Consider the following 12144-nt stretch of genomic DNA (forward strand, 5'->3'; position numbering starts at 1 on the left):
GGAATGTTACTGTGGTATGATTTTGGATATGTTGTTTAGTAATGATTTCTGATTAAGAAACAATTTACAAAGCTTCTGTTGCAATTTTACAGGGAGTCATGGTTATTTTTATCTTAGTTTGCCTGGACTACACCTCAATAGATAAGCCCAGTCAGAATTGTGTTCTGAAACTGCATATGTGTGTACACCTGGCGGTGTACAACCCCCCCCCCCATTGTATGAAACCCTCATAAGATGCTTTTAAAAACATATTGCACAAACTGTACTATGATATTGCAAGAAGTAAACAAACAATAATTATAAAGGATTTAAACATACCATTCTTGTATGTGGAAGCAAAATCCATTCCACTATCAGCAAGCAGAGTAAGAGCTGATGACTGTTGTTAAAAAAAGAACATGTTTCAATTGTTTGGATTTGAAAGAGCTGTCACATACAGGTTTTTCACTGATATCATTATCTAACAGCCAGTTTCTAAACAGTTGGTGCAGCATTTCTCAACACAATATGTCTTTGACATGCCACCAATTAGCAACCCACATATCCCAAGATATTTTCATCACATAAATTAGCATATTTGTAGAAAATCACATTTTACAAAAATTAATGATATCCTGTATTTAGGATCCAGATTTTTCCAATGAAGTACAGGGCTAGATAAATCTCAGGTGCCAAGTCACCGTGGCAACTAAGAAATTAGTATTGGTGCCTAAAATTTTCAATGTGTGATTACTAAATTGGAATCAATATAAACTTTTTGGAATTTATATCACTAACGAAGACGGTAACTATGTCCTGGAAAAGTCAAAATAAATACTTTTTATTTTTAGATATATTTTACCTCTTTTGTGAAAAAAAATATTTGACACCTAAAAAATTGTTCTATCACCTAGATCTTTTTGCAATTTTTCTAGCGTTGCCTAAGTGTGAAGATCTAATTTTTTATTTGAATCCATAAGTATACTGCAAATATCAATTACTCCAATAGAATATTATTTCATTAATTAGAAATTAAATCATCAAGTCTGACTTTGAAACACATGTGTCATTGTTGCAGACCAGAGGTTGAGAAATGCTGCGATAGTCTAAAATCCACATTCATTGAAAAAAATCATGCACGTGTCTGTAAACAAATCATGGATTTTGTCTAGAGGCAGCCGTGAACTAATCTTAAGATGGTCTATCGACTTAATCATGCATTCACACCTACCTCCACAGCAACATTAGCAAGTAATGTTTAAAAAAAAAAATTTTAATCAAATTTTTTTTTCATAGCACTATTTCAGTGTCCTATAAGAGCTTGTGACAAAGCAAATGAAAGAAACAGCCTGATAACAAAAACAATTTTGGACTAAAACAGTGTATTAGCAACCACAAATAATTCTTTTCTGTCTCTCCTCACAATATGAATTATTTATTTCGAGGAGCCTTTCAAAGTCCAGTCCTTAAACTTTTTTCTTTGATGCGCAGAAAATTATGAAAAAAAAAATGTAAGTTTTATGAAAATGACACTCTTTCAAGACTACTTTCAAAAGAACAGTGCAAAATTTGTAAATTACAAGATCCAATGCAAATAAGTCAATGTGAACCAAATAGTTTTACTGCGCTGTCCATTTTTTTTAAAGTTTGTGCTTACCTTTTTAACTGTTCAATATTTGCGAGAGTCTTATTGATAAATGGAGCACCTTTATTTCTAGCTCTTTGCAGAGCTTTGTAAACATTGTTTATGCCTCTACATGTCCTAAAAATACAGAAGACAATTGAATGCCATTGGGTAGCATCAGGGTCACAAAACAAAGAATAGGCCCGTATCCAACTACTCTGCTATGCAAACTTTAACACTGTTGTTTCACCTATGTGCCAAATGTGCACCATAATTTTAAATGATGAATGTTAGTTACTATATAATGAATAGTCCAAGACTTAAATGAAGTGGTAAACACAAAATTACTTTTTCCACCCAGATAATGTTTTGAGTAGTCATTAAAAACTGACACAAAATGAGTTTTTTCACCCTCAAACTAAGCAAAAGAAAAATTAATAAACCACATGGCTCACATACACCCCTCAAATAACCTGAAAAAAAGATACAATTTTTGCTTTGGCAGAATCGTTAATTTCAATCTATACAAATACAAATACAAATACAACGCCACAACAGGCAAAATGCCCACGAGGTGGCTGATAAAAAGATGCCCATAAAAATATGGTTGTCATATGTTTCAAAAATACAGCAACCCAATTAAAAATGCAATTAACACAAATTACAAACAATATATACACATGATAAAATATTATACAATGCCCATAAAGAATACTTATGGTTGTCTTATTCTAAGAATGGATAGCTTCTCGATTTACCCCAACATGTTTATCGTATTTCTTTTTAAACGTGTCAATTGTGTTACAATTTACTACCTCCGGGGGTAAGCTATTCCATTTATTAACAACCCTATTGGAGAAAAATTCCCTGCGACACCATAACCTTGCATTATCCCTCACCAATCGATACTGGTGTCCCCTTGTAAAAGCAGTCGATTGGCGGTGTACTAAAAGTTCATGGTCCATCCTATCCATCCCATTGAAAATTTTGAACACTTCGATCATATCTCCTCGACACCTGCGTTCATCCAATGTAAACATATTCAAAAAATGAAGTCTTTCTTCATAACTCAAGCCCTGTGTGCCAATAAGGACACGCGTAGCTCGTCTCTGCACCCCTTCAACCAAGTCTATGTCCCTCTGTAGGTATGGTCTCCAAAACCTTACAGCATACTCCAGTCCAGGACGAACTAAGCCTCGAAATAGCGGAAGAATGACTTTAGGAGAACGCGAAGAGACCTTTTTGAAAATGAGACCAAGCATTCTATTCGCTTTTTTGACAACCGCTGAACAATGTTCAGAAAACTTAAGTCGCTCGTCAATGAGAATTCCCAAATCGGTGACTCTAGTTGCATCCGGGATAGTGACACCATTCAACTCGTAAGAGAACCGTGGGTTGTTCGAACCAAAATGAGCGACCATGCACTTATCTACGCTAAACGTCATGCTCCATTCATTTGCCCATGCTGCAATCTTGTTTAAGTTGGTCTGGAGCAACTCCCTATCGCTTTCATTCCCGATTACCCCCATTAGCTTCACATCATCTGCGAATTTGCTAGTAATTCCATCGATACCCTGATCGAGTTTATCGATAAAAAGTGAAAAAAGTATGGGGCCAAGGACACTTCCCTGAGGAACTCCACTTGTGACGTCTGTCCAACCAGAGAATTCCCCGTTCACCATAACTCGTTGCGACCTGTCTCTTAACCACGATTCTATCCAATTCAGCAAGTTGCCCCCTATTCCAATCTCGTGTAAACGCTTCAAGAGTTTGCCATGTTGGACCCGATCGAATGCCTTCTGGAAATCAAGGTAAACAACGTCGACATTTTTGCTCTTACCCAAAGCCTTAGTCACGTAATCATAGAAGCAAAGGAGGTTAGTTACACATGACTTCCCCTTCCTGAACCCATGCTGATTATCCGACAATACATTATTCTCGTCTATCCACTTCACAAACTGCCTTTTGATGATAATTTCCAAAATTTTCGAGAGGGAGCTCGTCAAACTCACTGGACGATAATTAGACACCACTTCTCTACTACCCTTCTTAAATATCGGAACAACGTTAGCCAGTTTCCAATCTCTCGGGACGATACCCTCAGCAACACTACTCCTGTATATCTGTGCGACTGGCCCCAACAATTCATTAGCACCTTCCCTGAGAACTCTGGGATAGATATCATCTGGTCCTGGTGCTTTGCTTGCACATACATTTCTTAGAAGATTTAGGACCTCCACGTCTTCCACTTGAATATCGTTGAGCGTTTTATTACCCCATGCAACACCCGTATATCGAATATCATTATCTCCATTAAAAACCGACGCGAAAAAGTCATTGAAAGCACTACACATGCCTACATTGCTCTCTACTTTTGAGCCTCCTATCGAGAGGGGGCCAACTGTCCCCTTACATCCATTATTGACGTATCGAAAAAATGATTTTGGGTCAGAGCCAATGTTATCTGCCAACCTAGATTCAACTTGCTTTTTACTATCCCTTATCGCTTTCTTCAACAGTCTTCTTTTATCAGTAAACAATGATAGGTCACCTCGTCCACTTTTATACTCTCTGAATGCTCTTTTCTTTTCAAGATAAAGGTTCCGCACGCTATCCGTGAACCATAGAGGGTGTGATGTACAAACACGCTTTTTTCGAACAAAGGGTATGACGTCGTGCAAAACAGAGGACAGCTTCGTACTAAATTCTTCCCATTGACTTACCACCCCTACTGATTCCAACCGGTCTTTGAAAACTTCCGCTAACCTTCTTCGCAAAACATCAAAGTTAGTTCTCCGAAAACAAGGAACCAGTCTTTTGTTATCAACCTTACCCGAGGAAAAGTTACAGAGAAATCTGACGATACGATGATCACTGGAAGAAAACTCTTCCCCCACCGAAACATGTTCAACTAGATCCTCAGAACTAGTAAGAACTAAATCCAAAATAGCAGTACCCCTAGTGGCTTCTGATACATGCTGATACAAAAAATTTTCGAGCACCAACTTAAGAAAGTCTCTTTCATACTGATTTCCAGATGAAAGGTTCTCCCAATCAATACCCGGGTAATTGAAATCCCCTAGTATGAGAACCCTCTTTCGCTTACACATGTAGGAAATTTCATCATGCATTTTGGCGATATAGTTTTGATCCCTATTCGGTGGATTGTAACAAACCCCAACAATAAGCTTATGACGTCTTTTGTTCTCAAGTTCAACCCATATGGTTTCAATATCACTTCTCTGCACGTTACACTCTCTAGCCTTCAAACATGATTTCACGTATATCAACACTCCACCCCCTTTCCTATCAGATCTATTTCTCAAAAAAGTATCGTATCCGGAGATGTGTAAGAAAGATTCATCCCCATCGTTTGCCCAAGATTCTGTAATGGCTATAAGATCCAAGTCCTCCACAACTATCATAGTTTCTAAAAAATCTTTCTTGTTACCCAAGCTCCTGGCATTTATTAACACACATTTTAATTTGCCCGGTGGTTTGTTGTCAATCGAGAAGCCATCCAAGTCAGAGGTGGGTAATTCCCCGTCAGTACTGTTGTGATTATCATTAACTAACCCGCATTCCCGACTACGTGGTCTGGGAGTAAAAAACCTGACCTAAGACTATCGTAAACCTCCCAGACCCCTCTCTTATTTAGATGGATCCCATCCGAACGAAGCCACCTATCGGTAAATGCGGGAAGCTCCAAGAACGTGACCCCAAGCGAGGAGCAAATGTCCTTCAGGCCTATATTGAATTGGTGGATCCTACTCCTATATCCCCTACTACCCCTTGGCAGCACTGGAATCACTGCCACATCTGAACCCCCCTCCCTAGCGGATAATAGTAAATCCCGGTATTCTGACAGAGACTCACTAATATTCGCTCCTACCTGATTTGTTCCCACCCACAGAATCACCCGCAAGGGCAACTTTCGGCGATGAAAAACGTCTCGAACGTTGCCAATCTTCCCCCCAGGAAGACAACAGCGCTCGAAACCCCGAAAATCCCTACACACTCGGTTCCCAAGTTCCCTAACCATAGAATCGCCGATGATTAAACCCCTATCACTATCCCCCTCTACCTCATCCACGACCACCCATTCGCCCTCTAAAATGTCGTTGTTCGTGGAGATTGCTTCTTCATCAACAGGTGGCTCGACGACCAGAGGGTCCGTTATAACCGGACCCTCTAGCACCCTAACTTTTTCCCGTAAAGCTTCGACCTCGTGTTCCAGCCTTTTTCTATCCAAGCACCCTTTACAATTGAAACTATCAGCTACTATACCCCTAGACCAGGGAAACCTCCCGTCGCAAGCTCTACACAACACTAGTCGAGGTCGAGGCATACTAACACTATTGCTAAAGCTAGATAATAATAATAATACTTAACAATACGAAAATGAGAAACGTTAACTGGAAATTAAAATAATGTAAAATACATTACTATGCAAAATATACGTAAGAGATTATACGAAAAAATTACGTAAAGTAGAATGCTCAGCACTAAATCACGAAGAATAAAATAAATATGTATATAATGAATACAACACCCTCTAAAAAAAGTATTAAGCTACGAAGTACAATTTATACTTATTAGAATTAGCTAACTATCTCAAAACACTAACACTACAACAATAGGCCCAAATGGAAGGAAAACAACGTTATTGAGAGTACCCGGGAAAAAGTATACACTGTTTGCTAACACTAACGTCCAAAAACTACGAACTTATATCAAAGAAGCGAGCGAACCTGGCGAAAAAACAACGAAAATGAAATGCGAACGAGAAAAATAAATATAAGTCGATCGAAAATACACAATGAAAATTTAAAAAAAAATGAGAGCAATATAAAAAAAAAAAAAAACCACTTATCTCACAATCCAACGTGCGCTAAAAAAAAAAGAAAATCACCGCAGAATATGACCCAACAATAAACAACACGCTAAGTAAAACTCACGAGAACGAAGAAAAACACAAAGAAAGACACAAAATGGCGCACTGGCGTGTCGGTGAGTGGAGCGCGATAATAGCACGTCCGTTCCCAACGACGGCGAAGACGATTATGAAATTACATTTATATAATATACATTTGTGTCATTAAGAAATTTTTGATGATTCCCTTTTCATTTCAAAGAATTACAAATTTTGCTGACAAGATTTGAATAAAAAATAGGAAAAGTAGAACAAAACTTAGAAAGTAGAACATTTTACCAAAAAGTATAACAAGTGGGAGCCCTGCACTATTAACTCAGTGATTTTCAGTTGCGATTTTTTGTAGGGCTCAGATCAGAGGATGCATAACCTTTTCATTCCAAGATGTGCGACATGGATACCATTAGAGGGCCAGAAAAAGGTGTAGATCCAGAAGCTGAGCAGGAGACTGCAACTAGGAAAAAAAACTTGCTCTGTCACATGTAGCAAGTGGTGCCCCACCCCAAAGTGTTCTAAAACCTTCAAGTTTTGATCAAAAATATAACTCATAACAGCATCACATAAATTATAAATATTCTAAAAGTGATATTCATCCCCCCCCTCAATTATTCAAAATAAAAAAACCACAGCTGAAGAAGATTTTTCTTACAAAATTATTTATATTTGCAGCAACTCTTTATTCACCTCTCACTCAAAGTGGATCAACACATACACAAAATTCTTAAAATTAAGTTTTGCAATTTTCCTTCTTGTTTTTCAGTTATACTCAGAAAGAAATTGTTGCAAAATGGGAGCAAATTTCGGGATATTCAACATGACGTTTAGCGATTTAACACTCGTTATTTGGCGAAATTTAAAAATTAACACTCATAATTCAGCAGACTAGCTCTTTTATTCATGAAATGAATTTTTTCTCCCACGAAACATCGGGATTTCATGCAATGACGATTGACCATAGTAATTTTTGCTGCTTGCAGTGGCGACTTTTTTTCTTTTCTTTTTGTGAAAACGGAAACTGCGATCGCGGTTGTTCAGAAACGCTGGACAAGAGTAAACCATCTTCAGCTGTACGATCAAAGATATGATCGAGTTTCACGATAGAAAGCCCAACGAAGGGCCGATAATTTAAATAAGTAGCTGCGGTTACCACAATCCAATTTTCGGGAACAAAGCGGGAACTTGCGGGGAAAATCCAATACGCATCTAAATTAAATTTCAATCTTCCAAATTTTGTAGAGGACTGAAAATACTCTTTCAAATTTTGCATAACTTTTTTTTAATAGATAAAATATTGCTTGAAAAAAGAAAATGTTTTAAAAATAACATTAATAATAAATAACTTTAATTTTTTTTAAGTACCCCCTCCCCCCCACCTAAAATTTTGGAGAGTGAAATTAGTCTTCAAAATTTTTTTCCCGGATAATTCTAAGTGCGACTATGGCAGATGGGAGGAAAGGGGTGGTGCTGAAGTGCGAAGGAATAAAATATGCTCCCTGGGAAAGAATCGTTTCGTGGCACACAAAAACAAAACTTTTTTTGTGGCCTTTTCCGAAAATCTAAGAATTTAATGCATTGAGCTTGTCATTGTACATACCATATATATAGAGGAGAAATATAAGTATTTCTCTTACTCCTCTAAGGCCGGGATTACATTATAAAATTTTTTTAAAAAAGCTTTTTTAAAATTTGAAAATAATTCAACCAATAAGATTATCAGTTACATTTGCACAAATGTAATCTATGAGCTTGATTGGTTGAATTTTTCGAGTTTTATAAAAGGGATTTTATCAAACTTTTATAGTGTAATCCCAGCCTAAGTGTACAAGGCAGGTATAAAAGTATTTCTAGTTTCCAAGTACACAAAAAAAATATTGATGCAGAAAAATACGAAAATATACTGTAGGAGCAAGATGTTATGGTGCAGAGTTCCCACCATTGGTAGTAGCCCCAAAGCAGAATGTTTAGCACTGTTCTGCGACGAGTCCTCGGCTGACTGGAAATGTTCTGCGGTAAAAATCCCCATACATGTAATAGTGTTTTTTGCACTTTTTCTTAAAATTCTTTCTGAATTGTTCTGTGAGGGGGGCATATGTAGCAGATTTTGGCACATTCTGCTTTGGGGGGTAGTAGCATCATTTTCTGGCAGGAATGATAGTTAGAACTTAGCTAACTTCTTTATTTCAATTTCATTGTGAATTTTTTGACAGTATAACAATCGTCTTTTCCCGTTTTTCTCAGCATATCAGAAGCGGGAGTGGCCACGACTGCAGTCCGACCAATCAGGTGCTGTTATCTCTTAGGGTGGCCTTGAAATCCCTATAAAAAAATCTCCCCCAGTTTTTTTGTTCCCCCCCTTCTTTTTTTCAGGGACTTTCTTTCAGCATCAAGTACTACTCATCATCAACCTTAGCAGGAAATATTCCAGGGTGGGGGAAAAGTCAACCATTTTTCAGAAACAGCTGGAAGGATTTTAAGGAGTTTTTAAGGCCCCTTAAATAGGAAATGAAAATTAATGACTTTTTAAGGAGTTTTTAAGCACAGTGCGAATCCTGCTTCAAGGCGCGAATACAAGCCGATCTCCCCTTTAAAAAGTCTGACAGTACAAATGTGATTCAATCATAACACATCACTTCTGAAATATAGATGGCAGCACTGAAAAATCAAAACACAATGGGCACAATGTTTTATCGGTATATACAGTTTTTAGTTTTATAATTGCATTTTTAATTGGGTAGGGATGGGGGGGGGTGTTGCTGTATTTTAGAAATATGTGACATCTATATTTGTTATGGGCATCTTTTTTAAGTCACCTTATTGTGCATTTTACCTGTTGTGGCCTTGTTTTTGTGTGAGGTATTAAACAGCGCTTACTATACAGTGTGAACGTGACATAATCTGCCAAATGAAAGGGGGTAATAGATGAGTCCAAGTGAAACATAGAACTGTAATGTATCTACTACTTCATAATACCATTTGTAGATGGCAGCACCATCCTGCCTTGTAAGATAGTTATTGTAATAAAGAAGGGCATGCTCTGGATGCTATGCTAACTGGTTGTAGGAATCTGTGTCCATCGCCATAGTTAGTGGACCAAACAGTAAATAGCTAAGCAGCAATATATAACATGGTGTCAGTTAGAGAAATACTCACGTATTTTTGAATTTACACTTCAAAGATCTGAAAAAGATTGCGAAAAGCCTGCCGACCATCCAGCCATTCAATGCCGGAGCAAACCCATCCGAAGCATGGAGGTATTGGAAGGAGGATTTCTTGGATTATTTAGAAGCGCTTAAACACAGCTCGGAGGCAGAAACTACGAAAACTGCTCTTTTTCGTCATGTGTGTGGAGAGGAATTGAAGAAGCAGTTGCGATCCTTCGATATTGCGCCCGCAGCGGCAAGCACTGCGATATCGCTCGAACAAATCCTTCGTGAGTTCGACAAATATTTCTCGGACTATCAGAATGAGATTTATGCATCTTTCAAGTTCCTTGAAATAAAACAAGAAAAAGGTGAAAAATTTGCCGACTATTATTCGCGACTACGATGCGCGGTCGCCGAGTGTAATTACGGTCAGTCTATGGAAAGAATGCTCCGTGACAAGATCATCCAAGGACTGAGTGACAAAGCACTACAAGAAAGACTGGTCCGAGAAATGAGTAGATCAACGAAAACACTGCAAGACATCATTAGCGAGTGCAAAACGTGCGAACATAGTAAGGCACAGGCAACGGAGATGGGTGAAAGCAAAATAACGGTCGACGCCGTAAGGAGAAACAAACACCACACAGCATTGTTGCGGTCAGCAAACAACGAAAACGCCGAGCCGAGAGACTGTAAACAGTGTGGAAAAAAACACTGTCCAAAAGAGTGTCCGGCCTTCGGAAGTAAGTGACGCAAGTGCGGTGGAAAAAATCACTGGGCCAAAGTATGTAGGAAGAAAACTTTCTATAAAAGACCAAATACTCGCCGAGTTAACACAGTAGATCATCGCGTCAGATACTGTTTATTTAGATGAATTAAAATCAATTGATGCCTTAGAGAATGAAAAACCAAACTCTGTGTGGCTTCAGAAGATCCTAGTTAATGGCAACGAAGTCAAATTTAAGCTGGATACTGGAGCACAAGTGAACATTATATCTAAGAGTGAACTGCTAAAATGGGAAATAAAGCCAACTGTAAAGAAAATTAAACAACCAGTGCTAGACTACAGTGATAATGTAGTTCCAATATTGGGCGAGTGTTCGTTAACTTGTGAGGTCAAGAATCAGAAGAAAAGTTTAAAATTTCTTGTAACAACTCTGAATTCCTGCCCTATATTAGGCCTAGTTGCTTGCAATGAATTAGGACTAATTAAAAGATTGAATGACCTTATGAAAATGAACAGAAATTCACGTAAGAGTGATACACCGGAAGAAGTTATGAAAGAATTCTCCGATGTTTTTACTGGTGTGGGACGACTCAAACGTACTGTAAAAATTAAATTGAAAGAAAATTATTCACCAAATGTGGCAGCTCCACGAAAAGTGCCATTGGCTCTTCATGGCAAAGTGAAACAGGAGCTTAAACGCATGAGTGATAATGGAATAATTGCAAAAGTAGAGGAACCTACTGAGTGGGTCAGCAACATGGTTGTGGTGAATACACCCAAAAAATTACGCATTTGTCTAGACCCAAGGACCTCACTATCAAATACCAGCAGCCGATAATCTGATAACAAAGCTGCAAGGATGTAAAGTATTTACAATCTTAGATGCAAAAAATGGATTCTGGCAGTTACCACTTGATGAAGAATCGTCATTTTTAACAACTTTCACAACACCTTGGGGAAGATATCGATTTTTAGTTTTACCATTTGGGCTAAACAATGCCCCAGAAGAGTTTCAGAGGGCCATGAATGAAATTTTTGAAGATGATCCAGAAATAAATCCATACTTTGATGACATAGCCCTTGGATCTTCATCCATGCAAGAACATTGTCAGTTACTCCATCGAACCCTGACACGCGCCAGAGAATCTAATATTAAGTTCAATACTGAAAAGAAACAATTAGCCTTAACATCAGTGAATTATTTAGGACATATAATGTCTGATACTGGAATAACTCCAGATCCCAAAAAAGTTAAGGCCATTAACGAGTTTGCTGTTCCCAAATGTCGTGAGGATCTACAAAGATTTCTTGGAATGATAACTTACCTAGCCAAGTCCACTCCTCACTTGTCTAGTTTAACTCACTCGCTACGTCAGCTATTAAAACAAGATACTGAGTGGCTGTGGGATGAAAATACCCAATGTGATTTTGACAAACTAAAACAAATGATAGAGCAAGCTCCATGTCTACAATATTTTGATGTGAAAAAATCTGTGACTGAGTCAGTGGATGCCAGCCAGCACGGATTAGGAGCAGTTCTCCTACAAGATAACAAACAAGTTGCATATGGATCTGCTACACTTACAGCAGCTCAAACACGCTATGCACAGATTGAGAAAGAACTGTTAGCTGTGATCTATGGGCTGGAAAATTTAAATTATTACACCTATAGAAGACCAGTAGATCACAAGCCCCTTCTAGGGTTGAGTAAAAAGCAATATGACACAATCTCTCCCAG

General features: G+C 38.1%; 1 protein-coding gene across 3 annotated transcripts in view; it reads right to left on the minus strand.

Moving 5' to 3' along the window:
* The window catches only part of LOC149070377 (poly(A)-specific ribonuclease PARN-like), a 205844-nt gene that overhangs the window by 69009 nt on the left and 124691 nt on the right, over positions 1–12144 (minus strand). For all 3 annotated transcript variants that reach the window (XM_089249733.1, XM_089249735.1, XM_089249734.1), the window contains one exon: positions 319–379. In XM_089249733.1, coding sequence (XP_089105859.1) covers positions 319–379 — 61 coding nt within the window. The remainder of the gene's footprint in view (positions 1–318; positions 380–12144) is intronic.

This window comes from Pholcus phalangioides, unplaced genomic scaffold, assembly GCF_987345545.1.
Source record: "Pholcus phalangioides strain wild (caught in Gottingen) unplaced genomic scaffold, Ppha-v1.0 ptg000022l_1, whole genome shotgun sequence".
NCBI classification, from domain to species: Eukaryota; Metazoa; Arthropoda; class Arachnida; order Araneae; family Pholcidae; genus Pholcus; species Pholcus phalangioides.